Source organism: Trematomus bernacchii, unplaced genomic scaffold (assembly GCF_902827165.1).
Source record: "Trematomus bernacchii unplaced genomic scaffold, fTreBer1.1, whole genome shotgun sequence".
Lineage (NCBI taxonomy): Eukaryota > Metazoa > Chordata > Actinopteri > Perciformes > Nototheniidae > Trematomus > Trematomus bernacchii.
The window spans coordinates 1,357,801-1,384,591 of NW_022987524.1; the positions used below are offsets into that span (position 1 = coordinate 1,357,801).

The 26,791-nt window shown below is 40.6% G+C and overlaps 1 protein-coding gene across 1 annotated transcript in view; it reads right to left on the reverse strand.

Annotated features, from left to right (window-relative positions):
- Window positions 1-3,034: 3,034 nt before the first annotated feature.
- LOC117472997 (junctophilin-1-like) overlaps window positions 3,035-26,791 on the reverse strand; it is a 45,264-nt gene continuing 21,507 nt past the window's right edge. Inside the window, exons 2-7 of the mRNA XM_034118468.1 lie at window positions 18,833-19,592; window positions 9,935-10,053; window positions 8,545-8,790; window positions 7,485-7,915; window positions 6,536-6,632; window positions 3,035-3,536 (exon numbers count right to left, since the gene is read on the reverse strand). Coding sequence (XP_033974359.1) covers window positions 6,552-6,632; window positions 7,485-7,915; window positions 8,545-8,790; window positions 9,935-10,053; window positions 18,833-19,592 — 1,637 coding nt within the window. The 3' untranslated portion in view covers window positions 3,035-3,536; window positions 6,536-6,551. The remainder of the gene's footprint in view (window positions 3,537-6,535; window positions 6,633-7,484; window positions 7,916-8,544; window positions 8,791-9,934; window positions 10,054-18,832; window positions 19,593-26,791) is intronic.

Below are 26,791 nucleotides of genomic sequence, written 5' to 3' on the forward strand. Positions count from 1 at the left end.
GCTATTTACTATTTATTATTCGGAGTATCTGTGTTATTATAAAAAATGGAGATGGTGGACCACACTAAATTCCCAGTGCTGGAATGAAGAAGACGTTCTGATGTTCTCAAACAATGGGAATGGAGCTTTTTAAATAAAAAGTTTTAAAAGCTTCATTTTGCAAACAAGTTTCCCACAGTGTCTTTACCTTCTGCAATCCATACCAAACTCTGAATCCTAATCACACACACACAATATATTCTACTCTGACGTCCAATCTAACCAAACAAAACCAGCCGATATCTGCATGCTAAACTCAGCACCACAATGTTATCAGGGTGGAAACAGATTTAAGACGATGATTTTTCTCCAAAAGTAAACTTATTTAAGAGTTCAAATAAATTATCTTCATCAAAATATATAAATATGTTTTCGGTGCGGCGTCATGCGTGTTAGTAGTGGATAATTTCAAAGGGCAAACTCTTTATGTTGAAACCACCAATCACACACCAGCAGCTTAGAATACATTAAAAACATGAAAACCATAACTCATAATGATCTCAAGGCCCATTCTGTTGAGAAATGCAGACGCCAAACAAAGTGAAAGCTAACCTCGCTCTCGGCTACTACGGTTACATTTACAGGATTATAGCATGGCCAGAGATAACAATTACTGTTATCATATCACTAATCTGACAAAAAAATACAATGTAAATAATTTAACCAAAAATGTGATTGCATTTAATTACGCAAAATAAAGCATCTTGTTACAGTTATAACTGAATGCAAAATGTAAGTAATAAAAACATCCAAACAAGATATTTCAAGCCCATAATTTACCAATTATTTTATGAAAAGTTTCCTAGTAAGAAGTATAACTTTATGCATCATTTTAGTAATTTACAAACCCATAAAATAAAGCGTATAGACATGTAGACATTTTAGCTTGCTGTAATATATTGAATATTTAACAATATCTGAAAATGAATCATGAGGCAATTGTTACTCAGAACAGGTATCATGATCAAATCAGTGATACAAATACATGAAATATTAGACACCTACTGTTAATCATTATTCAGCTCTGCTAGCAAACATTATTTTATTGGTAAAAACTGCATATTTTCCCATCAAAATATGAATAAATAAATAATATGTTTTCAGCCTCAGGGCTCTGTGGCTGAATATAAGCTGTAACGGAAAACAACCAAAGGAAAGCAGTTCATTCTTCAAAGGGCTGATTAATATTGTTATTATGAGTCTGTGTTATTAAAATCCTATGTCTTTGCACTAGTTAATATGTTAATACTGCAAAATAACCACTGTGAGTGACAGAGGCACCTACACTATATTCATTCTGTAGAAACTGTATGACATAAGAGAAATCCTTTACATCAATTAAAAAAGATTTCCCTAAAAATGATTTGAACATAATTCTAAAATGATAAAATAACTTTTAATATACTGTGGAGCATGATATATAAAATAAAAATGAAACAAAAAAAGAGTATGAGCTGCAGCACATGATGACATGTTGGAAGTATGGGACACATTCCACTTTGTGCTCTGTAGTGTCAGGAAGAATTCAATATGTTATGTATCTGTCCGTCCATCGGTCCTGATTCAAACCACAGCAGACTACAAATACCAACAGGGAATTTTACATTCCAAGTATTGGTGTGCCTCTTTATCTAAGGACCTCGTGATAACAGGAGGTGAATCTAAATGTATGAAATAGGGCGTCATTAATGGGGCCACATCCTGCTAAAATGATGGGAACACAGCGATGTTATCCTTTGCAGCCCATGTACATGCACAAACACCTACTGTATAGAACACACTACAGGAAAGGGAAAACCCCCAAAGCACAATAGGGCCTCTGATCCGATATGGTGCTATACAGCTACCATTCTCCATGTTTGATCATAAGGATTACATGAGGCAATGTAATGAGGGAACATAAATTAAATAAACATAAACAAACATTTAGTGAAGACCATGTCAAAAGGAGTCTTTGATCTGTCCAATTAAAGACTCTTCAATGCACTATGGAGTAATCGGGTTTGCAAAATTGCAGAGAATCTTTTTAAAAAATCAGGGTGGTTATATTTTACAAATGTTATACCCCTCTGATTGTCTGATTTTTGAATGTATATATATATTTATATATATATAGGAAAGAAAAAAATATAAAGATAAAACAGCAGGCAGGCCCCACGGAAACAGATCAAAACAGATATGAACAGATCGATTGACAGACTGATAGAAATAGAGCCCCTCTCCCAGGACATGGCCAGGGGAGAATCAGCCGAGCGTTTCACATTCCTGCCTGGGCCTCCTCACCCACCACCACGTCACTCTGTAAAATAGTAAGGCAGCTGTCGGCTTCCATCAGCTCAAAGTGCATCTCTGAACATACCCATTCGGAACACATACACCCACGCAAGCACACAAAAAGTCACACACATGCCCACACACACACAAAGCAGAAGCAGACACGTGTGAAATACACTGAGATATTTACCAGCTTGGTTTCCATCCAAAGACTTTTGTGTGGATTTTTATGTAAGAGTAGAAGTTTAACAAAAGTTCCTCATCCATCGCAACAACTTTTCCATGCTCACTGAAGCTAGTTTGGCAGCGTTGACTGAATCAGAAATAAAGGCTCCGGTGAAGAGCTCAATTAAAGTGTACTACAGCTCCAAATTGGCTTTCTGATTTCAACAATCTGTTCTAAATATATTGTCCATCCGGAAGTATCTGATGGTAGTTCAATTGATTGAAAGCATGGCCTAGGCCCAACATGGCATTCATTACAAAGTAACACCGTAAGTCGCTCTGTTTTTCTGGATGCTCAAACAAATTCTCTTGAACTCATCTGGACGGCGCACAAACTTTTTATTTTAGCATTTATCCACATTTTTCTGAACAGTTGGATGGAAATGGAGCTACAGACAGACGAGCACACACACACACACACACACACACACACACACACACACACACACACACACACACACACACACACACACACACACACACACACACACACACACACACACACACACACACACACACACACCGCAGGCATTTAGCAATGCCAGGCCTCACGCTCACTCACTTTCACGCCACTCTCCAGGCCTCCTGTGATTGCTAAGCCTGATAGAGACTCCATAGTTGGGGGGCTCAGGGGCCCTTTTTTCAAAACCAGTAACTGCTTGCTTCAGCTTTCACTGCACTCTAAGTGGAGTCACAAATCATCGCCAGTCCAATCAAGTTGGACTTCAGCACCAAAGACATTCATTCAGTCCATCCAGAGAGGGGGGGCTGGGGGGTGGCGGTAGTGGAGGTTTCATCTTTCTTTCTCTCTAATTTTTCCTCTCTCTCGCCTCCACGTGTACCCCCCCACCCCCCACCCCCACACGTCTTCTCCACCTTCACTCGTCTATTTCCAGTCCTCCGTTTTGCCCGTGTCTGCCGTTCCGAGGGGCGCCATTTTTGTAGAAGGCCCCTCTGGCTGATGGAGAGTTAGCGACCTGGGCGTTTGGATGAGTCCACTGCAGGGGTCAGAAGAGTTGGGATTAGGGATACATGTTATTGAATGACACATTGTAACTACACACATAATATATTATCCTGTTCAGCCTGTTTTTCAGGTCTCAGGCTTGAAAATGACATTCCCAGAACAAATGACTATAACTTCACTTCTAAAAGGGGTAAATTAATAATCTTTTTTCTCAAAGCAAGGTTACATCTGTGAATTGGATGTAGAAAAGTCAGAATCAACATATAATTTCTTTATTTTAAAGTAAATTCAGATTGAACATAGTTAAAAATGTAAATTATAGTGTCCGTCCAAAAAAAAAACATTACTTATAGTGAAAACCACCCTTGAATGATGGGATAGTAGACTAAAAGCTTTAGGAATCCAAACTATAACATATAATAAGTACCCTGTATCAAGATTGATGCAAATCAAGTGACATTTTACCTTTTAAGAGAGGTTTAGCAAAATAAAACAATTTCTGGGGTCATTTGGGTGGATTTTCCATATCTCTGGCCCCCCTCGGTCGATGTTGATGATTGACACCTCTTTTTAACCGATAGAGCCAATAAAATTGAGGGGAAGTTCCTAAAATCCATCTAAACATTACCCATTGGTGAATGAGTGATGCGTAGCCAGAATGCCCCGGAACCGGAAGCTGTCATACACTCTGGTAGCTCTCATAGCAACTATATATGAAAACTCCGTTATTGACATAAATATGAAGATGGATTATCAGTAATCATTTCAGACACATTGGATTAACCTATGGATTAACCTTCAGCAGCGTTTTTATCGTTTTAATGCCATTGAACACAACTTTTGATCAGAACAACAGCATAGCTAAGATAATGTCCCGTTTTTGCTCCGTAAAGCTCTGTGTTGTGATGTCTGTGTTTGCTTCCCCTGTCACAAGTTCAGATCGCTCAGTGATGATACTTATACCCCTAGAATCTGTGGAATCCCAGCTTGCTAATCGATATTTTGTTTGTGTAGATCCGATATGTAATAAGGGTATTTATACCTAGAGTTCTGTGCTAAGTGTGTTAGCATTTTTTCGCTCAGGGCTCATTTAGACGCTTCTTGTGAGACTTGTGTTTTGTTTCGGTAAAGATGGTTTCTTATTGTCAGTTAGCTGAGTTTCTTCCCGTTAAATGGGTATGACACATTAATAGGTTTGTAAATGTTAAGAAGCCGTGAGACACAGTTTTGTGAAAAAAAAAACGCAGCCCCCGCAGGCGGGGGCCTCCGTGTTGAACAGGTTAAAGCTAGAGTCTGCTATCTATATATAAGAAGCGCTTTATAAGCAAGTCCAATCATTTAAATCAGACCTGACATAATGACTGCTGTGCACAGATTCATGAGGGGTGGGGAGGAAAGTGCAACAAAACATGCATTAAAATAATTTTAAAACATTGATTACTATACATTTGTATTATTCTTATTTTTTTCTTCCAATATTCTCTGTAACAGAGTCAGTCAATGACTTGCTACATCCCTCCTAAAACAAGATAGTCCAGTCATAGCTTAATTATGAGGTAACTAGGTCTGGCCTATCAAGCTTCTGATTAGTCTAAATAATGAGGCAAGTTAAATATCATTAAGTTTGTATGCAGATATTAAGAGCAATACAGTAGTGCAGGAATGAGTCCTAAAACCTTGACATAAGTTAGCATTTTACCACTTACAGTTCCCTTGTCTCTAAGTCCAGAGTTTTTAAACATGTTTTTGATAAAATGCCCAAAATAAGGTTGGTGGTTAACACAAGCTTACGAGATTTGTATGTTATGTTCTACCACATAACATACATCAGTAAATACCCAACTGTTGAATGTCATCAAGACATGTATTAGCCTTTAGCTTAGCAGAGGTGATGCGCAGCTATTCCACTCATAGCTCATTTAAAGCCTAAAGTGGTGTTAATAAGTCAAAACTATCCTTCACCACAGATGTGTGTTTAGCAAAGATCTTGTTCTCTGTAATATTCCACAAACCAACAACAACAACAGTTAAAACAAAAGAGGAAAAGTGTAACAGGAGAATTAGAATAAATCATTTGTGTCTCAACATCTTCTAACCTAAACGGTTAACACCAGCATGTCATCTGGCTTATTACCTAGCAATATCACATAAAAAACTAAAGTTACATATCATTAAGTGTGTGGGGTTACAGGATTTGTTAAAAAGCCACTATCACAACTAGCACACCCAGTGTGTAGCTTTGGAAGCTCCTAGAAGTTTATACTCCCGTAGAGATAGGGCTGCATTTTTGCCAAAACCATAAATTAGCCGTTCTCGTGTAATATAAAAGTGAAACTTATTGTTACAATTTTGAACAAGTATGAAAGCTAAATAATTTCTCCTTACATTTTATTTGTCAGATAGTTAGACAAACTTAACAGTCAACTATTTTTGAAATGTTTATATTTTATAATTGTTTATTTTCTACTCTTTTACATTTCTAATGATGGTCAATGCTGCTGTAACTTCCAAATTTGGATTAATAAAGTATATCTTATACGTTTAAAACACCAACTAGCTCTGCAATGCACTTATTAGCTAGCTGCATGCCGGCGAGGGAATGCATTGTTGTTAGAAATGAGAAGCCTGCCTTATCTACCTTTGTCTGATAACAGTGTTGCTTTAATCAACAAGTGATATCATAAGTAAGAACGGTCATATGTTATAGGAAGATGTGAGAAGACAGCAAAGAAACAATCACTGAGTGCAAAGTCAGCAAACATTGAATTTAGGTAGAAGCATGTTGATGTCTCTTTTTACTGCCAAACATACAGCTTAGGTTCTTCATTAAAAATAAACAACTTATCATTTAGAGAGAATATGAACAATGTATACATACCACTTTGCATTAAACATTCACCTGATTTTGAATTGTTTAAAATGATTCACATAACACAGAACCATTCATAAACTAACCACGACCACTGTTCCAGTTCATGTTCAGTTTTAGTCCTAAGCAGATTGTCTTTAGAACTTTTAGTAAACTCTTACCTGGGTTCAGATGTGGTCAGGTGAGGAAATGGACAAAAATGATTGCAAGGCCTACATTCAACAGCATCACTAAAGCCACCAAGATAGAGTTCGGGCCCTGTGAAGACACAAGAAGAGTTTATGTTGCATTATGTGTTCTGGATGAAGCAATGCTAGTTTAACACATACTGTATGGAACACAAACACACACATGTAGTGAATGCCCAACTGGTTAACAAACTACATTGCTGATTGGCTGGTTAACACAGGGCAGTAAGCAATTTAAGAATATTGTTCATTTTGTACCCTATGTGTGTAATTCTCCAATATTTTCTATTTTTGCTTTTTTTTCTGACGAGGGGATTACAGCACTCTGACTGATATTAGAAAAAAACACATTTTCACAGTCTACACCTTTTGTCTACAATCCAATGAAAGAAAGGTTTTAGATATAAGAAGCATACAGAAAACCTATTATCATATCAAGGGAGGCTGTGGCTCAGTGGTTAGTGTGCTGGACTTTGAATCAGGGGATAGCAAGTTCGAGTCCCACTGCAGTCAGCATGTCGTTGTGTCCCTGGGCAAGACACTTCACCCCTAATTGCTCCTGTGGGGATTGTCCACAGTATTGAGTATGTAAGTCGCTTTGGATAAAAGTGTCTAACAAATGACATGTAATGTAATGTAATCATTAAATATTGAATTAAGATTATTATGTGTTTTGGATAAGGTATACAATTGTGTTTATTAAAATAAAATAGTGCCCCTATGGTTCTACTTTTTGAATCTACAATCGCTCCATGTTGGGCTTCATGCACCACAGGGCAACTCTCATAGGAACGAACGGGTCCCCAACTCCGACGCTGATCCAGATCTCTTTGTACATCCATGGGTTTCCCCCAGCGGGTATGAAACAATGCACTCAATCTGCAAATCTGAATCAAACATGTAGTAACTTTGTCTAACTCACCGACTCCTCCTCTACAATTTCAGGAACTATTTCCATACTAGCTTTCTTGGTTTCTGCAAGGCTCTTTGGTCTGGTTGATTCCTGTCTTTTTGGCTTGGGGGGCTCTGGTGCTTTTGTGCTCTCTTTCGGTGGAGCTGGTGAAGGGGTAGGGGTGGGTGGGGATTTTGGTGCTGAAGTCCAAAGTGGTTTGGCGGGGGGTGGCAAGCGTGCAAGGCTTGCCGGGTGAAGGTCGTCCTCCACACCAGTTGGTTCTTCGGGGGGCGGTATCTTGACATCTGCCTTGACATAGTAACCATGGTACTGGGAGTGAATCTGCCCGTTGCTAGGTTTACCGCCACCTGCTGATGTTACAGCTGGTTTGACTGCTGGAGGAGCCTCCTGTTGCCTCACTTCCTGTTTGAGAGATAGTTTTGAGGCTGCCTTTGTTATGCCTGCCAAGTAGAAGAATGGAAAAGAGAAAATAATGGTTAACCAAAGAAACGACAAACACTGTGTTGGTTGGTAGCTGTGTTGTAAGATGATTGCAGGGTAAGCGGTTTGATCCTCATCTTGTCCACATGTCATTTGGAAACACACTTAACAAAAATAGCTTTTGATGCTCAGGCCAATGTGTTGCATTGTAACACTGCCCTCTGTGTGTTTGAATGTGTGTTAAAGAATGAATGGGAGTCGAAAATTGCTAGTAATTTATTATAGTAGCAATAAAATCTGTCCATTTCTGATCACCAGTAAATTGTGACCCATTACGACCTATTGTAGCTGTTAATAATATTCCGAAAAAGTGCAAAGTAACAATAAACTGATGAAGAAGGGACTATCCCGTACTTTATACTCAATTTGCCTGCTTTCTGAGTCAGGTACTGCAAAAACTGCTGGTTGCATTGTTTCTGCAGTATCCACAGTTTATTTTCCAACTTAAATATATGTTGTATGTGTGTGAACTTTGGAGGGGGAACATCTGTGTTGTAAAATTATCAAGAAATGTACCATGTTAACTTGCTGACTGTTAATTGTTTCATGAGAAAGACAAGCTGGTCAAATGAAACAAAAAGTTGTTTACCTGCTGTCGTTGGTCGTGCAGTTGGTTGAGTGACTGCGGCGGGACTTTTACTGCTAAAAATTGTACTTTTTACAGCAATAGGTGAAGGAGTGGGGCTGGGAACTGGGCTTGAAGATGGAGACTGGTCGGGTGTTGTGCCCTTCCGGTAGAAATGAGGGCTCCCTGTTGGAGATTTCTCCTTTTTCTCCACAGGAACCTCCTTCACCTCTATTGGCTCATTATACTTCTGCCGTATGTAGTCAGGGCCTGAAATCATAATAAGATTTAAGAAAGGTTTTAACACACAGAAACACATTACTAAAGCAATTTATATATATATGTAGTTAAATACAACAGTGAAAATTGCCCATAAAAAACATCCCTTTTTTTGTTTATAACAGCTTGGGTCTTTTTTTAGCAGACCATCATGTCCATCTCTTGTGATAAAACTTTACTCATTCAAATAATTGTTGAGATCTGGGGCTAAAGCTTCATTACAGAAATGTAGGATAATCAAGACATTTCACAGGTTTAAACGATTATTTAAAGCAATCTTTGAAGTAAAAAATACACATCTGAGTATTCATGTTTCTTCCTCTGCTGGACAGTACAGTTTAATATTACTGATAAAGTTTGAAACACTCTATAATGTAATTTCATTTAATAATTATGCCTTCAAATCTCATAAAATGGGAAGATAACATCATCAGGAAATGTTAAAATCCCCCCAAAAACGATCATTAAATAACCAATAATTGTCCTGATGTCGAATAAACTCTTTTGATAATATTTTGATTTACAAGTGGGTCTTTTATTTAATATTTCAATACTGATATCATGTAGATGTTAAAGAGAAGAGGTCCCTAAGATAGAGCCTTGAGGAACCCCCTCATCAAATCTGTCTGCTTAGATCTGCAATTACATTTAAAAAAATATTTCCCCATATTCTTTAAGATTCAAAGGTAAGGGGCCAAAAAGTCCCATCCCGTTTTTCAGTTGATATAGCTATATGTTGGGGTCGACTGTGTCCAAGGCAGCACAAATATCTAATAACACTACACAATAGTAGTCCAATAATAATACTGAGATTCCGCCAATGTCTGTGTGGACATCATGAAAGACCTTAACAAGAGCAGTCCTAATGTTGTGGTGTGGTCAAAATTCTGACTGGAAGATATCAAAACAGTTATTTAGTTCCAATTCGTTGTTCAGCTGCTAAAAATAAAATAGACAGAAATAGGAACTTTGATATGTTCCTAACATTTTTCAAGACCAATGGGAATACTATTTGTAAAAGATCATGCAATTTGCAACATTTTTGAAAAAGCCCAATAGAGTTCAAAGTTACACATTCTGCTTTCTGTAACATTATTGACAGAATAACGTGTACTGTGCTGTTGTTGTACTGTACCTGGCTGATGGAAGTTTGGAGAGAGCTCTCTGGCCACGGTTCTGGCAATATCAGAGTCCTGCCCGGCTGACTGAGCCGCCTGGTCTGCAGAGTCTGCTTTGGCCCGGGCATGGGCTGTCCTGCAGAAACACACAAATAACAAACATAGGCTCAGTTACTTGAATGGTAAACTTCCCCATTTTGCTAGACATGGTTAATTGAATATATGTCTGAACAAAGATTTCTGTATATTGGATAAGAATACTACCAAGTGTTAAAGTGTGTTTGTGTGTAAGCTGCTGCCTGGGAAGCTTAACGATGTGTTGTCCTACAAATATTTAGTGATGTTTATGTCAACACAATGCTTATTTACGAAATATTCAAGCATTAGGTTTTCTGTATTTATCATTATTATTATATTATATCATTGTTATTTTCAATGCATTTACTCATGTTATTATTAACATAACAGTGATTATTATTAATACCATTGTTCTCTATAACTCTAATTTTGTCCTTATTGATATATTTATTTTTGCTTGTCTATTGGCAAGACCATTTATCCTTTTCGTAAAGCAATGCTACTGCTTTTTGTAGTTCAACTATGTTCCATTTACATATGCATATCGTCGTAGGAAACTGTCAGTAATTTATCAAGGCTAACCTGTACATCAGTGTCGGCTGCTAGCTTTTCGCGAACATAGCATTAACTATGCTATTTTAAAGGTCCCCTATTATACTGTTTTTCATCAATATATTATAGGTCTCATATATATACAAAACAAGTCTCCGATGTGTTTGGCTCGAAATACCAATCAGATTGTGCATTGTAGCATCCGATAATCCCCTCTGTTTCAGCCCTGTTTCCAAAGTGCTGATTCTCTGTCTGTTACTTTAGATGAAAATAAGGAGCCACTCCCCACGCCCCTCTGAGAGATATTTGGTTAAAAAGAACACAATGGTGCTCTAGTGCGGCTTTCACACCAGCGCTTTTCCCTTTCTAGCTCCTAGCTAGAGCTTTTCTGGTTCAGCTCCGGTTTCCCTTTTCTGCTCCCGCTCTGTTCACACCACTCAGAGCCGGGATGGTGCTGCCGCTGCTGCGTCATAACGTCACCGTTTACATCGCTGATTTTCTCCCCAACGGAGCTCACAACAACAACAACAACGGGGGACTGCGTTGGGTCGATGATCGTGTTGCTTTTAATCATACGAAGCCAGATTAAATTAAATAACGACTTCTCCAACCTTATACTTTTCTCCAGAGTGCCGTGGTTCATTGTTTATTAATGTGTTTCAGCGGCATTTACCGACCGCTGCAGTGCTGGCTGCTCTTCCACGGGAGTTTATTCTCCCGTTAGCTCCGGGTTAGCTCACACGGCTCTAAAGTATTCACTGTCTGACTGTCACACAAGCAGCTGATACATATCCCCAGTTCCCTTTAAGTGAATGTGTGTCAGTCTGAATTGACGCTGTTTGGCATCACAACGCTGTTATGAAAGTTTCTCTGGTATAACATGGGTGATGTTAGCATAGCAACCGAAGCTAAACTGACTACTTGCTAAGCCGTTTTCTACAGGCACATTTTACCGGCGTATTTTTCATTATGATTCTACTTGTGATAGTCGGACATGACAACCTGTGCAGCCCATGTATTGATTCCATCCGATAGCTGCTATAATAACAAACAAAACGTCTGCCTGCTCTCCACAATGATCAATAACAGCGAACGGATGGTCAAAGTAAGGTACAAATAAACAGAATCACACGAAGCCTGGTTAGTGTTGCCTGACTTTATAAAGTGTGTTTTTTTTTATAAGTGTGTGGTTGCCTTCTAGTCACTTTGCTCAGCGCTACTGCTTGTAGGCAGGCATGATGAGACTCTTCAGTCGACCCATGGCATGTTCAGGGGAGGTGGGTTTAGTTTCCTGCACGCCTCGACGTAAGAGAGACGTAAGCGGCGCCGCCTCTTAGCTCCGAAGCTCTTGCTTCTAGACCGACAATTTTTTGGAGCTGGAAGTGAACCGCATTCCGGAGCTAAGAGGCGGCGCCGCTGCGGTGTGAACAGGAAAAAACTGTACTTTTCAGGCTCCAGCTCCGAGCCGGAGCTGAAAACGCGTTGGTGTGAAAGGGGCATCGGAGGAGATTCAGGTGATAAGGTGGGGGGGGGGTTACATTGGTTGCTGATTGGCTAATGGTCACACAAGATATTTGCACATCAGAATGCACCAAAGTTAATGTGGCGTCGGTGTGTAGTTATGCTAAGACAATGTCGGACACCGTAATTTTCTCTGGTCCCCTCCCCAATCTGATCAATGACGACATGTCATGTCATCATTTCAGCGCTGGTTGTCTTGGTGGTGCCCAGCAAATGATGTGGGCTTAGTAAATAATTGGACAGCCTTCTGGGGAAAACCTGATCTGATTAAGAGAGACGGCATTCATCCTACTTTGGAAGGTGCAAATCTCATTTCGGCAAACATTTCAGAGCTTTGTGGACTTAATCCATGACAAACTGGAGTTGAGACCAGGAGGCGGAGTCGCAGTCTTACACGCTTCTCTGCGCTCTCTCCTGGGCAGTCATCCATAGGAATCCCGAACCCAATAAAATACCCAATATTAACGGTGTGTGTGTGTCTGCCCAAGGACAATTTAAGGTAAAACCTAATAGAGGTGTCATACATAATAACCTAATAAAAGTAAATGTAACAACTACTACAGTGCAACAAAACAGGAAGATTAAATGTGGTCTCTTAAACATAAGATCTCTAGCATCTAAAGCAATATTGGTAAATGATTTAATATCAGATTATAATATTGATATATGCTGTCTCACTGAAACTTGGTTGAGACATGAAGAATATGTCAGCATAAATGAGGCCACTCCACCCAGCCATATCAATACTCATATTCCTCGAGGCACAGGCCGAGGAGGTGGAGTTGCAGCCATCTTTGACTCAAATTTACTTATCAATACTAAACCAAAATTAAATTATACCTCCTTTGAAAGTCTTGTTTTTAGTCTTACGCATCCGACCTGGAAAACTTTGCAGCCAATCGTATTTGTTACAGTGTACCGTGCACCAGGTCCGTGTTCAGAATTCTTATCAGAATTCTCTGAGTTTTTATCAACTTTGGTACTTAAAACAGATAAAGTAATTATCGTAGGTGACTTCAATATTTATGTTGACGACGATAAAGATAGCCTTACTGTTGCATTTAACTCTATATTAGATTATGTTGGTTTCCGTCAGAGTGTAAATAAACCAACACACTGTTATAATCACACTCTCGACCTTGTTCTGACTTATGTTATTGAAATTGAGCAACTATTAGTCGAACCGCATAATCTTGCTTTATCCGACCATTTCTTAGTAACTTTTGAAGTACTGTTACTAGACTACAAACCATTAGTCAAAGGTTCCTGCAGCAGAAACCTATCTGTTAGTGCTATAGCCAAATTTAAGGAAGAGATTCCACCAATACTTAACTCGATAGCATGTCTGCATGTAAGGGAGGAAACTTATACAAAATGTACACCACCCCAAATTGATCATGTTGTTGATAGTGCTACAGATGCGCTGCGAATAAAATTAGGCTCTGTTGCTCCTTTGAAAAAGAAGAAAATAAAACAACATAGACTAGCTCCATGGCATAATGCCGAAACCCGCAAAATAAAGCAAAAGTCGAGACAACTTGAAAGGATATGGCGTTCCACTAAACTTGAAGAATCTCGTTTAATTTGGCATATTACTCTCAATGAATATAAGAAAGCACTGCGTAAAGCGAGAGCAGCTTACTACTCTTCATTAATAGATGAGAATAAAAATAATGCAAGATTTCTTTTCAGCACTGTAGCCAGGCTGACAGAGAGCCACAGCTCGATTGAGCCTTCTATTCCCATAGCACTCAGTAGTAATGATTTGATGTGCTGTTTTAACGATAAAATTGTTACTCTTAGAAACAAAATTAATGACCTCTTGCCTTTGACCAGTATAGTGTTATCAACAGCTCCCGGAAACGTAAGTTCTAATATTACACTAGATAGTAAATTAGAATGCTTTTCAGCCATAAACCTTGAACAATTAAATTAAATGATTCTCTCTTCTAAACCATCAACGTGTATCTTAGACCAAATTCCAACTAAGCTGTTAAAGGAAGTTTTTCCATTAGTTAGCACTTCTTTATTAAATATTATGAATATGTCTTTATTATCAGGCTATGTTCCACAATCATTCAAAGTAGCAGTGATAAATCCTCTGCTTAAAAAGCACAACCTCGATCCAGAGGTTTTAGCCAACTATAGACCTGTTTCTAATCTTCCGTTCCTCTCAAAAATGCTGCAGCACGTGTAGAGTTAGGAAAAGGGACCACATTACTCCTGTTCTGGCTGCCTTACACTGGCTCCCTATAGAACACAGGATATAATTTTAAATTGATCTTCTCGCCTACAAAGCCCTTAATGGGCAGGCGCCATCTTACCTTAAAGAACTCATTATACCCTACTGTCCTACTAGGGCATTGCGTTCCAAGAATGCAGGGTTGTTGGTTGTTCCTAGAGTCTCTAAAAGTACAATGGGAGCCAGAGCCTTTTCTTATCAAGCTCCACTTTTGTGGAATCAGCTTCCAGTTTGTGTTCGGGCGGCAGACACCCTATCCGTTTTTAAGAGTGCGCTTAAGACCTTCCTTTTTGATAAAGCTTATATTGATTAGATTCAGCCCCTAGTTTTGCTGCTATAGGCTTAGTTTGTCGGGGGACACCTTACTTCTTCCTTCTCTCTGTCTGTACCTGTGTACTCTCATGTTCTGAATAACCCAGCTTCCCCACATTTCTTTTTGGTGTCTATCTACGCCGAGATCCTGAGTTGTGGCTGATCGTGTTGCTGTGGTCCTGAGTCCTGGATCGCGAGCCCTGGATCTTGAGTCGTGGCTGTGCCTGTTGCTGTGGTCCTGCATCATAAGTCCTGGATGGATATCCTCGTGGATTCATCTTCTTATTGTAGACACATGCATTTCCAAACATTTGGACTACCTATGTTGCAAATGTATTATCTTTTCAATTTACACACGGCATCTATTGCACGTCCCTCCTCCTCTGTTGCTCTCCCTGAGGTTTCTCACATGTTCCTTTAAACTGTGGGGTTTCTCTGGAAGTTTTTCCTTGTACGATGTGAGGGTCTAAGGACAGAGGGTGTCGTATTGTCATACTGATATTCTGTACAAACTGTGAAGTCCACTGAGACAAATGTAACATTTGTGATATTGGGCTATATAAATAAACATTGAATGATTGACAAGCCAAAACATCCTTATGACATCATAAAGTGGCCAAAATCTGATCGGCTCATTTTCAGACAGGTTTTTATATAAATGGATCAGGACATACAGTGAGAGAATCTTTTTTTCTGAAACTTTCAGAATCTCTTTACACAGAGGGGACACATGTTTATATATAAAAGACTTGAAAAAGTATATTTTGCATAATAGGTTGCCTTTAATGAAAGGATCCAAAGCTAACAAGGTTTTTGGAAACATGCACTCCCCTTATATATATATAATATAATTATAATATTCAGCAGAACTATTTATACACCAGTGAAATCAAAAAGAAGATCAGCCTAGATCTACAACAGACACCAAAGCAGGGGAGCTTGAGTCCAAAGGTCTGCCATGTCGTCACCAGAGTTCAGAGCGTTCTTCCACACTGACCAAGGAGGATACCAGATAAAGCACACTACTCTGGGACTGTGAGTGTGTGTGTGTGTGTGTGTGTGTGTGTGTGTGTGTGTGTGTGTGTGTGTGTGTGTGTGTGTGTGTGTGTGTGTGTGTAGCTCAGGGGGGGATGTCAGCTGTTGATAAGCGTTGTCCATCTTGGCCTTATTTAGACAAGCACTACTCCTGACGCACATAAAGGCCTACACACACACACACACACACACACACACACACACACACACACACACACACACACACACACACACACACACACAGCCAAGAATGTGCCTACTTGCTTCTCTCCCTCCAGCCCACACAGCTACTCTTCCTCTCTCTCTGTATTATCACTGTGTTCCCACAATCTCTTCCTGCCTAAATAAAATAATATTAATGTTTATTCGTTTGAAAATGTCAATAACAATTTTGACAAAGCATTAAAATAACAATGGTCCAAATAATCGGACAGCACACAATAAAAGTGATACAAACATTAACATGACAAAAAGACAATATTCAGTTTATCCTTTTTTTGAAAAATAAATGTTCTTTAAGGAATTGCATCTGTGTTGAACGGTAACCCCATATTCAGCTTTCTGCTGGCTGCCAGGACCGTACTTAGTTAGGACGTGTCTCTGCTTTCTATCCCTGACAGAGAGACTACCAATTCATTCATTCTATTTTTAGGGCTGGATGACATTGTAATCTACTCTTGCTTTAGGATTCTTCTTGCTAATGATCTCAATAGTTTCCCCTACATTGCGTTATTGTTAGTTTTACTCTGATTGGCATTAGGACAGCAGTGTTGTGAGGCTGCTTATAGTGTGTCTGAGAGGGAGCAGCATAGAGGACTCTGTTCTGGGCTCAGCTCTGGACTGTGGAGGGTTGATTTTCAGGTGGGCTCTCTTGTGAATGTAATTATCAATGGGTATCTATGTAATACTGCTCTACATGCATTTGTTGGTATAACATACATACATCTGTCTATGATCAATTTTCTTTATATATCCAGGGCCGGGTTGGGGGGACAGCAGGCTAACAAGGTAATTCCAGATTGTCCTCTACCCAGTAATATTTTCCATCTCTTCCCGGGTAACCCCAAAGTGATACTTAGCCAGACAAGATATATCATCTGTCCAGTGTGTTCTGGGTCTAACCCGGGGCCTCTTACCAGTTGGGCGTGCCCAGAAAATCTCTAAAAGGATATGCACAGGAGGAATCAATGGCCACTAGCTGAGACAATCCTACGTAGGAACTTTTTGGCTTCTTGTATTCATAATCTCAATGTAAAGATCCCTCTCTCAGGATGGAAACTCCTGCAAAATATGTTGTGTATACAGAATTAACAACCTAATAACATTACAACATAGACAGTACATTTGATTCAAAATATAATGTAAACATATATATAAAAAGATTGTTCTAGGGAGGATGTCAAACTATTTCCATTCCCCACCAACAATAAGCGTCAAGCATGATGCCACCGGATGTAGTTTGAAAACGTTTTCTTTAAATCAAGGGACATCTACTGGAGCATTTAAATATAGCACGAAAAAATATATTCCAATCAGTTATGCCCTGGGTTTAATCAAATGTGTGGTTTACCTTTTAATGCTGCTGAGTTGTGATTGCAATGATCTCCTTTATACTCAACTTCAGTTTTCCATTAGGAAAAGTGTGGATAGAACCTTCTCTAAAATACCAACTCAGCTGCAGTACCAAGCTAGCTGAGCCAATGCTAAAAAATTGAACACTAAAAACCACTGATTGCTCAAAGAGACACCGCTCTTGGGCATTATAGGACATCCTGCACTAACCCGGCTAGATTTATCAAATAAAATTGCAGCTCGCAAAACTGTGCTTAAATTAAAACTGCAGAATTTCTTCTGTTAGTTGCATATTAAAGCATTTAGGGAGGGTTCTGTTGCCACAGCAGTTTCAAGTGTTAGCGCTACAGCGATAAGCTGATCACCTTGCCAACTGAAGATGATTGATATGTCCATCAACTCAGAAAACCACTCCTCAAAGATTACATTTATTAACTAGAGCACTCATGAGAATAATTACTATAAAATACCTATATTTATTGAATCCATGATGGACTCTGTTAAAATCAGCAGAGGGAGGCTGTAGGAACAGCTGTTGCAGTACAAATGTCGTGATTAGAGCTAGCACCTGCTAACAACAGATCACACAGACAACATTCTAGAAACACGAAATTGTAACAGTCTGATGAAGTTGCGTTAGTGTCTTTATTACTCTTAACTTACGCCACTCTAGCTAGGCCACTGTGCTCAGGAGGTCAGTGGTCAACATGTCAAAATGTTCTTGGGCAATCCCAAATGTCTCCCATAGGCATGACAAAGGTACTGAGGTGTATGCAGGTCATTTTCGTAAAAGTGTAAGCTAAAGGACATTTAGATGTTAAAGGTCCCATGTCATGGCCATTTCTACTGATCATAATTCCATTGTTGAGGTCTATTAGAATAGATTTACATTGTGCAATTTTCCAAACTCACATTGGTTTCTCATACAGCATCTCTGTATAGTATGTGTATTCACTCTCTGTCCTAAATGGCTTGTTGGAGCTCCTGCCCCCCCCTCCCTATGAGCCCACTGTGCTCTGATTGGTCAGCTCGCCCACTGTGTTCTGATGAGTCCACCACCGTTACAGCAGAACATCAGTGATTATGTGTTACAATGGCGTTAGCAACCAGAAAATGACACCAGTAATGACAAACAGATGAGAATGCTGCGTGGGGTCTGGGTGCCATGTTGGCGGGACGTTGCACGGCTCGCTGCTGCGAGGAGCGGACAGTGTGAGCTGGGTTCATTTCCTGCTTGCTGCGTGGGATCTGCGAGACAGTGAGACATCGCGAATCGACGCGGGAAGGGGGGGGGGGTGCTGAGGGGGCTGCAGCACCCCCATCTGCGAGGCTCCACTAGCAAGATTATAAGAACTTTGTTTGGGAGTCAAACTGATAGTGATTGTGTCCAACCTGATTGTTTGATTATCATTTTCAGTGTCCTGTTCTGTAGTGTAAGGATTCAGGATGCTAACAATGTATTTGGTCCGGTTTAAATCCAGCAAGGGACCTTTGCACAATAGACTGTCCTCTGCTCTCTATAGCAACCTACCTAATACAAACGCAAAAAAAGGGTGAACGTTTATAGCTTTGAGGTGAGATGATCTTACATGCAACATTTTACCTGGAGATGGCAATCTCGACTTTGGTTTTGGCGATAGCTGCCGCTCTCACTGCTCCCTCGATGGCTCGATCCACCTTCTGTTTGGTCTTGGTGTTCCTCAGCGGGATCAGCTGCTTCTTGAGGCCTCGGGCCAGAACGTTGTTCTTGTACTTGCCTTCTTCTTTGGATCCATCAGGGAACAGAGTGCAGCCGTAGCCATGGCGCTTATTGTTCAACCACTCGCCTTCGTACTTCATGCCGTTGGAGCGCTCTGAGACACCAAATCCACTGCGCTTGTCGTTCTTCCACTCACCCATGTAGGCCTCGGTGGTGGTGGCATCCACGTAGTCCTCCAGAGGCAGGTAGTCATCGCCTGTGTCTCCGTCTCCAAAGCTGATGGTGGAATTGGCGTCACTAGAACTGATGCGGCTCATGTTTGTGTCGCTGTGTGCTGAACTGCGTTTACTAGAAATTGACGATCGTGAGTCAGATTTGCGCAGTCGCTGAAGGCTCCCAAAGAGGGAACCACGGCGAAAAAGACCCTTTTTCTTCTCTGAACCTTCTCCGTCTGAGTGGAAGTTGAGTACAAAGCCACCACGTGTACCGGCAGGGCTGTCAGACAGGCTGTCACGAAGTACTGCACCATTACTCTGCTCACTACGGAGGGAAGACAGCGAGGTTCGTAGAGGTGAGCGTATTACAGAAGCCATACCGTATGGTACACTTTGACGCACGCCGTAGCCATGACGCATCCCACCAGTCCACTGACCCTGGTATGAACCTGTAGCAGCAACAGAGGCAGGGAGAGAAACAAAAGACAGTCAGTTAACAGTTAAATACACAGATAATAACCATGATGTATGGTTTGAGCTCCTATGACAAGATCAAAACTGAAATCCATTAGAAAGACTTGATTTAAAACACATTTATAGCCAATGAGGGACCATCACAATTCCTAGCACTTTGAATTATGTTACTGGAAAATTACTTTTCTCAGAAGTTGCTGTGATAATCAGTGTGCATCTTCTTGACATCAAAAAGTCCTGTCTACAATGGTAAGAATTTGTGTAAAACCTTGGGGTACAGGATCGCCAACTTTCTTCCGTGCACTGAGAACTGTGCCCGTGAAGATGTGGCAATGCACCTAGTGCTCTGGCACTCGTGGGCGGAACATGGCTCGGTCAAATTGGCCATGAAAAATGTAAATGGTTTGCAGTCCTCAAACAGCAAGTACTGTCGGGGTGCCACCGGTTGAAAGTGCTGCTATTTCGTTCATTAGGGCATAACTGCTGGCAGAAGAAAGCAAACAGTTACCAGAAGCCATTCACCGAACGCTGAAGTTCGGTGAATGTATCTGTGGTCATGGCAATTAGTGCCTTAGGTGATGGGTCTGCCAGGATTGTCCCATTACTGAAACATATTTTGTGTCTTTGATTGCCAGTCCAATTCCATGCATGGAGGTTTGGCCTTTCAGAGCTACCAAGAAGAGCCGAGGAAAAACGTATCAGCCTCTTCGGCCGGGTCCCAGCCGTTGGTAATGGCTGTTTGCCAGAGCAAACTAAGAGGGTAGCATTCGCAGAAAGGTGGAAGCAAGAGGAAATCTGGTTTGAGCTATCCCATGAGATCAAGCATTCTGTCCATGAGATCTCATGGTTAGCTGTTGGGGACAGCCTTGGAGAGAGCTAGCCATTTTTTTTCACCTCACTATGTTTGTGTAGAGGTTGTCTGATAAACCAACGACTTGATTCACAATATTGAATAAAAATGATTTTGTTGATTTGAAAATGATTGCATAGTAACCGCTAAAAAAATAACAGTCCGTTTGACTGCGTACTAATGGCTTGAACTGCGACAACAACAACATAACTTAAAATGACGGCAGCACTGATCGAGGATTTCTGTAATTGTCCAAGTCTATTCATATTTTCTTTTCAAATAACAAATCATTAACCGTTTAAGCCCTGAGCCTGTTTTTCAGGTCTCAGGCTCGAAAATGACATTCCCAGAACAAATGACTATATCTTCACTTCAAAAGGGGTAAATTAATAATCTTTTTTTCTCAAAGCAATGATAAACCTGTGAGTTGGATGTAGAAAAGTCAGAATCAATATAGACTAGTTTATTTTAAAGTAAATTCAGATTGAACATAGTAAAAAAATGTAAATTGTAGTGTCCGTCCAAAAAAACACATTACTTATAGTGAAAACCACCCTTGAATGATGGGATAGTAGACTAAAAGCTTTAGGAATCCAAAATATAACATATAATAAGTACCCTGTATCAAGATTGCAAAACAAGTGACATTTGACCTTTTTAGAGAGATTCAGCACAAAAAAAACATTTGGGTGTATTTGCCATATCTCTGGCCCCCCTCGGTCGATTTTGATGATTGACACCTCTTTTGAACCATTAGAGCCAATAGAATCGAGAGGGAAGTTCCTAAATCCATCTAAACATTACCCATTGGTGATGCGCAGCCAGAATGCCCAAAACCGGAAGCTGGGTTGTAGCTCTCACACACTCTATATGAAATCTCAGTTTTTGACAAAAATGTTATGATGGATTATCAGTAATCATTTCAAAGTGACACAGACACATTTAATTAACCTTCAGCAGCGTTTTTATGCATTTTAATGCCATTGAACACAACCTTTGATCAGAAAACAGCAAAGGTAAAACGTATTGGCCTTTTTGGCTCCATAAAGCTACGTTGTGTGTTGTCTGGTTTTGCCTTCGCTGCCCTGAGTTCTGGTGATGATACCTATACCTCTAGAATCTGTGGAATCTCAGCTTTAATTTGATATCTTGTTTGTGCAGATCCGATAAGTAATACAATATTTGTACCGTGAGTTCTGTGCTAAGTGCGTTAGCATTTTTTCGCTTAGTGCTAATTCAGAGGCTTGGTATTACCCTTGTGTTTCGTTTAGCTAAAAATGGTTCATATCGTCAGTTAGCTGAGTTTCTTCCCGTTAAGTGGGTATGACACATTAATAGGTTGTTAAATGTTAAGAAGCCCTGAGACACAGTTTCGTGAAAAAAAAGCCTGCAGCCCCGCCTTAACAGGTTAAACACTGCTAGAGCCCATACCATGTTCCCTTTAGTGTTTACTCAATGTGTGTCTTCTTCTGCTGTTCCCGTTAGTGTTTACTTCCTGTCTATCTTCTTGTGGAAGGTTTTACCATTTCTCTAATTTCCCATCCTCGACTCCTCTCCTCGACTCCTATCCTCGTGTCTTAGTCCCACCCACAGGAGATGCGAGCAGAGGAGTCAAGGAGGGGAACCGAGGAGAGAGGAGGAGAAGCAGCAGGCATTTAGAGAAATGTGTCTGTTAACCAAAGGCCGGTCAGGGGCAGTGTGATGGGTCGACAGGGCGTTATCCATCAGGGCTGCACCCACTATACGCATAGAGTCCAGTAGAGGGCGGAGCCTGTGTGAGATATAACGGGGGGTTACGTATTGTAACCCTAGTTATATAAGCACAGGCGGACCCCTCTACCTTGGGGCTCTGTCTTTCCTATGCCGCTCGCTGAAGAGGGTGTAGGATGACAGGATCAGGAGGCGTGGCCGCCTTATATACTGTGGGCCTGCGCGCGCATTCAGGTAGGCTCGCCCCGAATGGCCGGCTACGTTTATGTATCTCAGTAGGTGAATGCTCGCATAGCATGGTTGAGAGTAGTACCCATAGAGTCCAGTTGAGGGCTCCGTCTGTGCTTATATAACTAGGGTTACAATACGTAACCCCCCGTTATTAATTTATTTGCCTAATAGTTGCTTAAAATGCTACAATAACATTTGCAATTTGTTTTTAATCTTCCATGTACGGTATCAATGTCTCTCAGCCACCGTAGTGTCGTGTCAAGTGGGCGTGTCGTGTAGGGGCGTGTCGTGTAGGGGGCGTGTCGTGTACCGTCTTGCTGCGGCTGCAGCTGGGTGATATTGGTTCCTGTTAGTGTTTACTTCCTGTCTGTCTTCTTCTGCTGTTCCCGTTAGTGTTTACTTCCTGTCTGTCTTCTTCTGCTGTTCCCTTTAGTGTTTACTTCCTGTCTGTCTTCTCTGCTGTTCCCTTTAGTGTTTACTTCCTGTCTATCTTCTTCTGCTGTTACTGTTAGGGTTTACCTCCTGTATGTCTTCCTCTGCTTTTCCAGATAGTGTTTACTTCCTTTCTGTCTTCTTCTGCTGTTCCCGTAAGTGTTTACTTCTTCTCTGTCTTCTTCTGCTGTTCCCGTAAGTGTTTACTTCCTGTCTGTCTCCTTCTGTTGATTTCTTTGAGATCCAGCACTCTGTTTTTTTCTCTCCGTAAGGGCGGTTACTCTTTGGTTTATAAACTCCCGCCCTCCACGGCTTATACTTTGTACTTCACTTGTTTCATTTACAACTTTTGGGGGGAAAAAGCACAGTTAATATATATATATAGCACCTAGCTACGTTAATAGTAGCCGTAGCACACCGACAGGAGGCCGTGTGCTGGAGCAGAAAAACTGTCTGGAGGATCGCTATCCAACATGGAGCAAAATCAAGGACCCCAAGTACGTTTTTTATTTTAATGGTACTATTAACGTTAACGTTACTTCCTTCAAATTAAATTGGTAGTCATATTTGCGGCACATCTATGATAATAATTGGCTTTCAAGTGTTGTACGTTACGTGAACACTGTTGCTTGGCAAGATCCAGTGGCGTTTTTATATGTACAAAAGTGGTGGGGCACGAAAAACGTAGATGTTTATATATAAGCAGGGGTGCACATAACTTTCTCAGTGAGGTACTCAGATGAGTACCTGGAGTCAGTGTTTGGTACTCCAACTTCTGGCTCCACTCAAAGTTATTTGATGAAGCCCTCTGTATCGCGAACGTCAACGGGGGGGGGCGGTGGGTGCTAGTGGAGTACTTCGTGACCACACAGCGTGAACGTTGTGATCAGCTGTTTTAGCGCAGTTCTCCAGTGAAGGGGGGGAGTCTCCTTCCGCAGCTGGTTGGCGTAATTTTGGCACAATTCCGTTGTACAGACCGACGTTAACAGCAGCCCTGTCTGTGCACACGGAGACCGACTCTGTCGTCCGGTGATCTAACCGCCTTCTGGAAAAGCTTCACAAGTACGTCGGTACGCAAATGCGCTTTGAGACACAAGTGACGGTACGCATTTCAGATTGTTGCCGCGCATGCGTACCTGTGTACCAGTTATGTGCACCCCTGTATATAAGCTTCTGGTGCTTTTTTAAACACGTAAACAAATAGCTGGTTATCCATGGTTCCGATAGGAATAGAGAGAGGGGGGGGTGTCGCTCTATGCAAGTCAATGGGACTCCCTGATAGTTGAAAATCGACGCTAAAGGGCCCCCCACTGCGTTGATAGTGACGCCGAGGGATCCTGACATATAGGACGAGTTGGGAGTGAGTATGTGATGGACAGTGACGAGAATACCCATTTCCGGCAGCGAGAGCTGCGTCCCTATTAACCACGTTACTATGAAAACGCCGACAAGGGAAATACTGTTTTCACGCCGAGAGATGACGATAACTTCACATGGACACTGGCCAATCTAAAACCTCTTTAGTAACATACGTAGTACATATACATTTGCTTGAAAAGAACTGAAAAAATCTTCGTATTCTCCACAAAAATGTGTGTTATACAGTAGTGAACCAAAAGTCGTGCTAGAGGCTTATCTTACATAAAAAATTACATGAAGAAAACTGTATATTTCCCTATTCCTAAACAATGAAATAAGAAAAAAAGAAATAAATTTTATTGTCAGTTGCCTAGCAACAGTGTTCACGTAACGTACAACACTTGAAAGCCAATTGTTATCATAGATGTGCCGCAAATATGACTACCAAATTAATGTGAAGGAAGTAACGTTAACGTTAATAGTGCCATTCAAATCAAAAACGTACTTGGGGTCCTTGACTTTGCTCCATGTTGGACAGCGATCCTCCAGACTGTTTGCTACGGCTACTATTAACGTAGCTGTTATAGTAAGGTGCTGGTATATATATATATATATTAACTGTGCTTTTTTCCCCAAAAAGTTGTAAATGAAACAAGTGAAGTACATACATATTTGTTTTGAAGTCTTTGTTTTTGAAGTCTTGTATTACTGTGTGATCTTCTTTGTTGCTTGTTTTAATTATGCTCTGTAAGGTGTCCTTGAGAACTTTGAAAGGTGCCCATAAATAAAATGCATTATTATTATTATGTAAGAAAGCCGTGGAGGGCGGGAGTTTATCAACCAAAGAGTAACCGCCCTTACGGGACGCTCTAATAAGTAAAGCGAACGCACCCGCAAGGACACCTGGCCTCCTTTTGGTTGAGGGATTTTGACAGGGTTGTTGCACAAAACATTCAAGCGCACAGTAGAAATCAGTGCGAGGAGAAGGTTTTAAGCTGGAACACGGGAAATCTGTGCAAGCAGCAATATATCTGAGTGCAAGCGTACAGTTTGAGCAGAAGCAGAGCAAATCTAAGCACAAGCAGGCACAATTTGAGTGCGAGGACAGGGTTTGAGGGAAAAAATACATAATCTGAACGTGAAATCAATCAATTATGCTCTCAAATTTAAAGACCACGCTCTTGAATAAAGATAGGGAATAACCCCCATACTCCTTAACAACAGTCTGTTCTCCTTAACAGACCTCTGGAATGTCCAAATTGACCAATCACAATTGAGTATTCAACTATGCCCTGTAATAAAGCATATTTATGTGTGGACATTCGTTTTCACTCTGACCCTTTGTATAAATGTTTTTAATGATATTCGTATTTTATTTTATGTACGGATGAACGCACATAATGTAGAACCTATGATTTTGCTGTATCCCTCGGCCAGATTGCTATTTTGGTTTTATCTGGTGACCTGGGCCACAGTCTCTCAAACAGCTCCTAGGATTAAGGCGTCAGATTCACTCTCCGATTTTAAATCTAAATGTAAGTCTTACCTGTTTCTCCCTGCCGTTCACAAGGGTCCTAGTCAGTGGTGTAGTCTACTTTTTTGTAGTGGGTATACTGTAATAATTGTACTCATCCATCCTAGAGCGACGCATCGCGGAGCGACACCTGTCTCGAAGCAACACCTCATGAACACCATCACACTCACTAATGCATAGACTAGTCTTGAGATTGGTTATGTGTTATCAACATGTCAATGTATTATAAGCATTTTTATGTGACTTTTAACTGCCAGTGACATTAACAATACAAAAATAAAAGAATGAACAATGATGGAAAAAGTCCACTTATCTTCTAGGGTTGAACAATTAATCGAAATTTTTATCAAAATCTCAATATGGCCTACTGCAATTTTCAAGTAATATACAATAAATATGGTCATGCTACAGATGTCCTGACCCACACATCATATTCTACACTTAAAAAAACATCTTTGTTTCGCATAGATCTGCACAAATATCACACAATAATCATTTAAAACATATTTTTCAATGCATTAGATATTTATTCAAACTTGTTCAGCCCTATTATCTTCCATAAATCATTGTCAAACTATGTACTGTATCAGCTTAAATGAACAAGCAAACATCCTTGAAGTGCTACAAGACAAATTAGCTTCAAACAAGAAACAAATGAACAAATAAGCTTCACCTCAATAAATGAGGGTTGAAAAAGCACTCAACATGTCCATACTGGGTTCACTGTGTTAGTCCACAAGCCCTGAAAAAAGGATGGAACACTTCTAGACATAGTCTGGTCGTCTACAGAGCTTTCCAGATATGTTTGTACTCAGGCATCTGAGGTGTGCATTGCCTCCTTGCTTGCGTGGCAGAGCGATGGCTTCTCAGCCATGTTGTGACATACTTCCTTGGCTCAAAATGTGTTACAGGGGGCCCATTGATGCTGATCATCATCAAACTACTTACATTTGACAACAACAGTGTCGATCTCTTGTCTGTGCATATATTGTTCATGAGACTGAAGCCCCTTTCACACTCAGCAGTGCTGCAAGGGAAGGTCTTCATGCATTGTATGA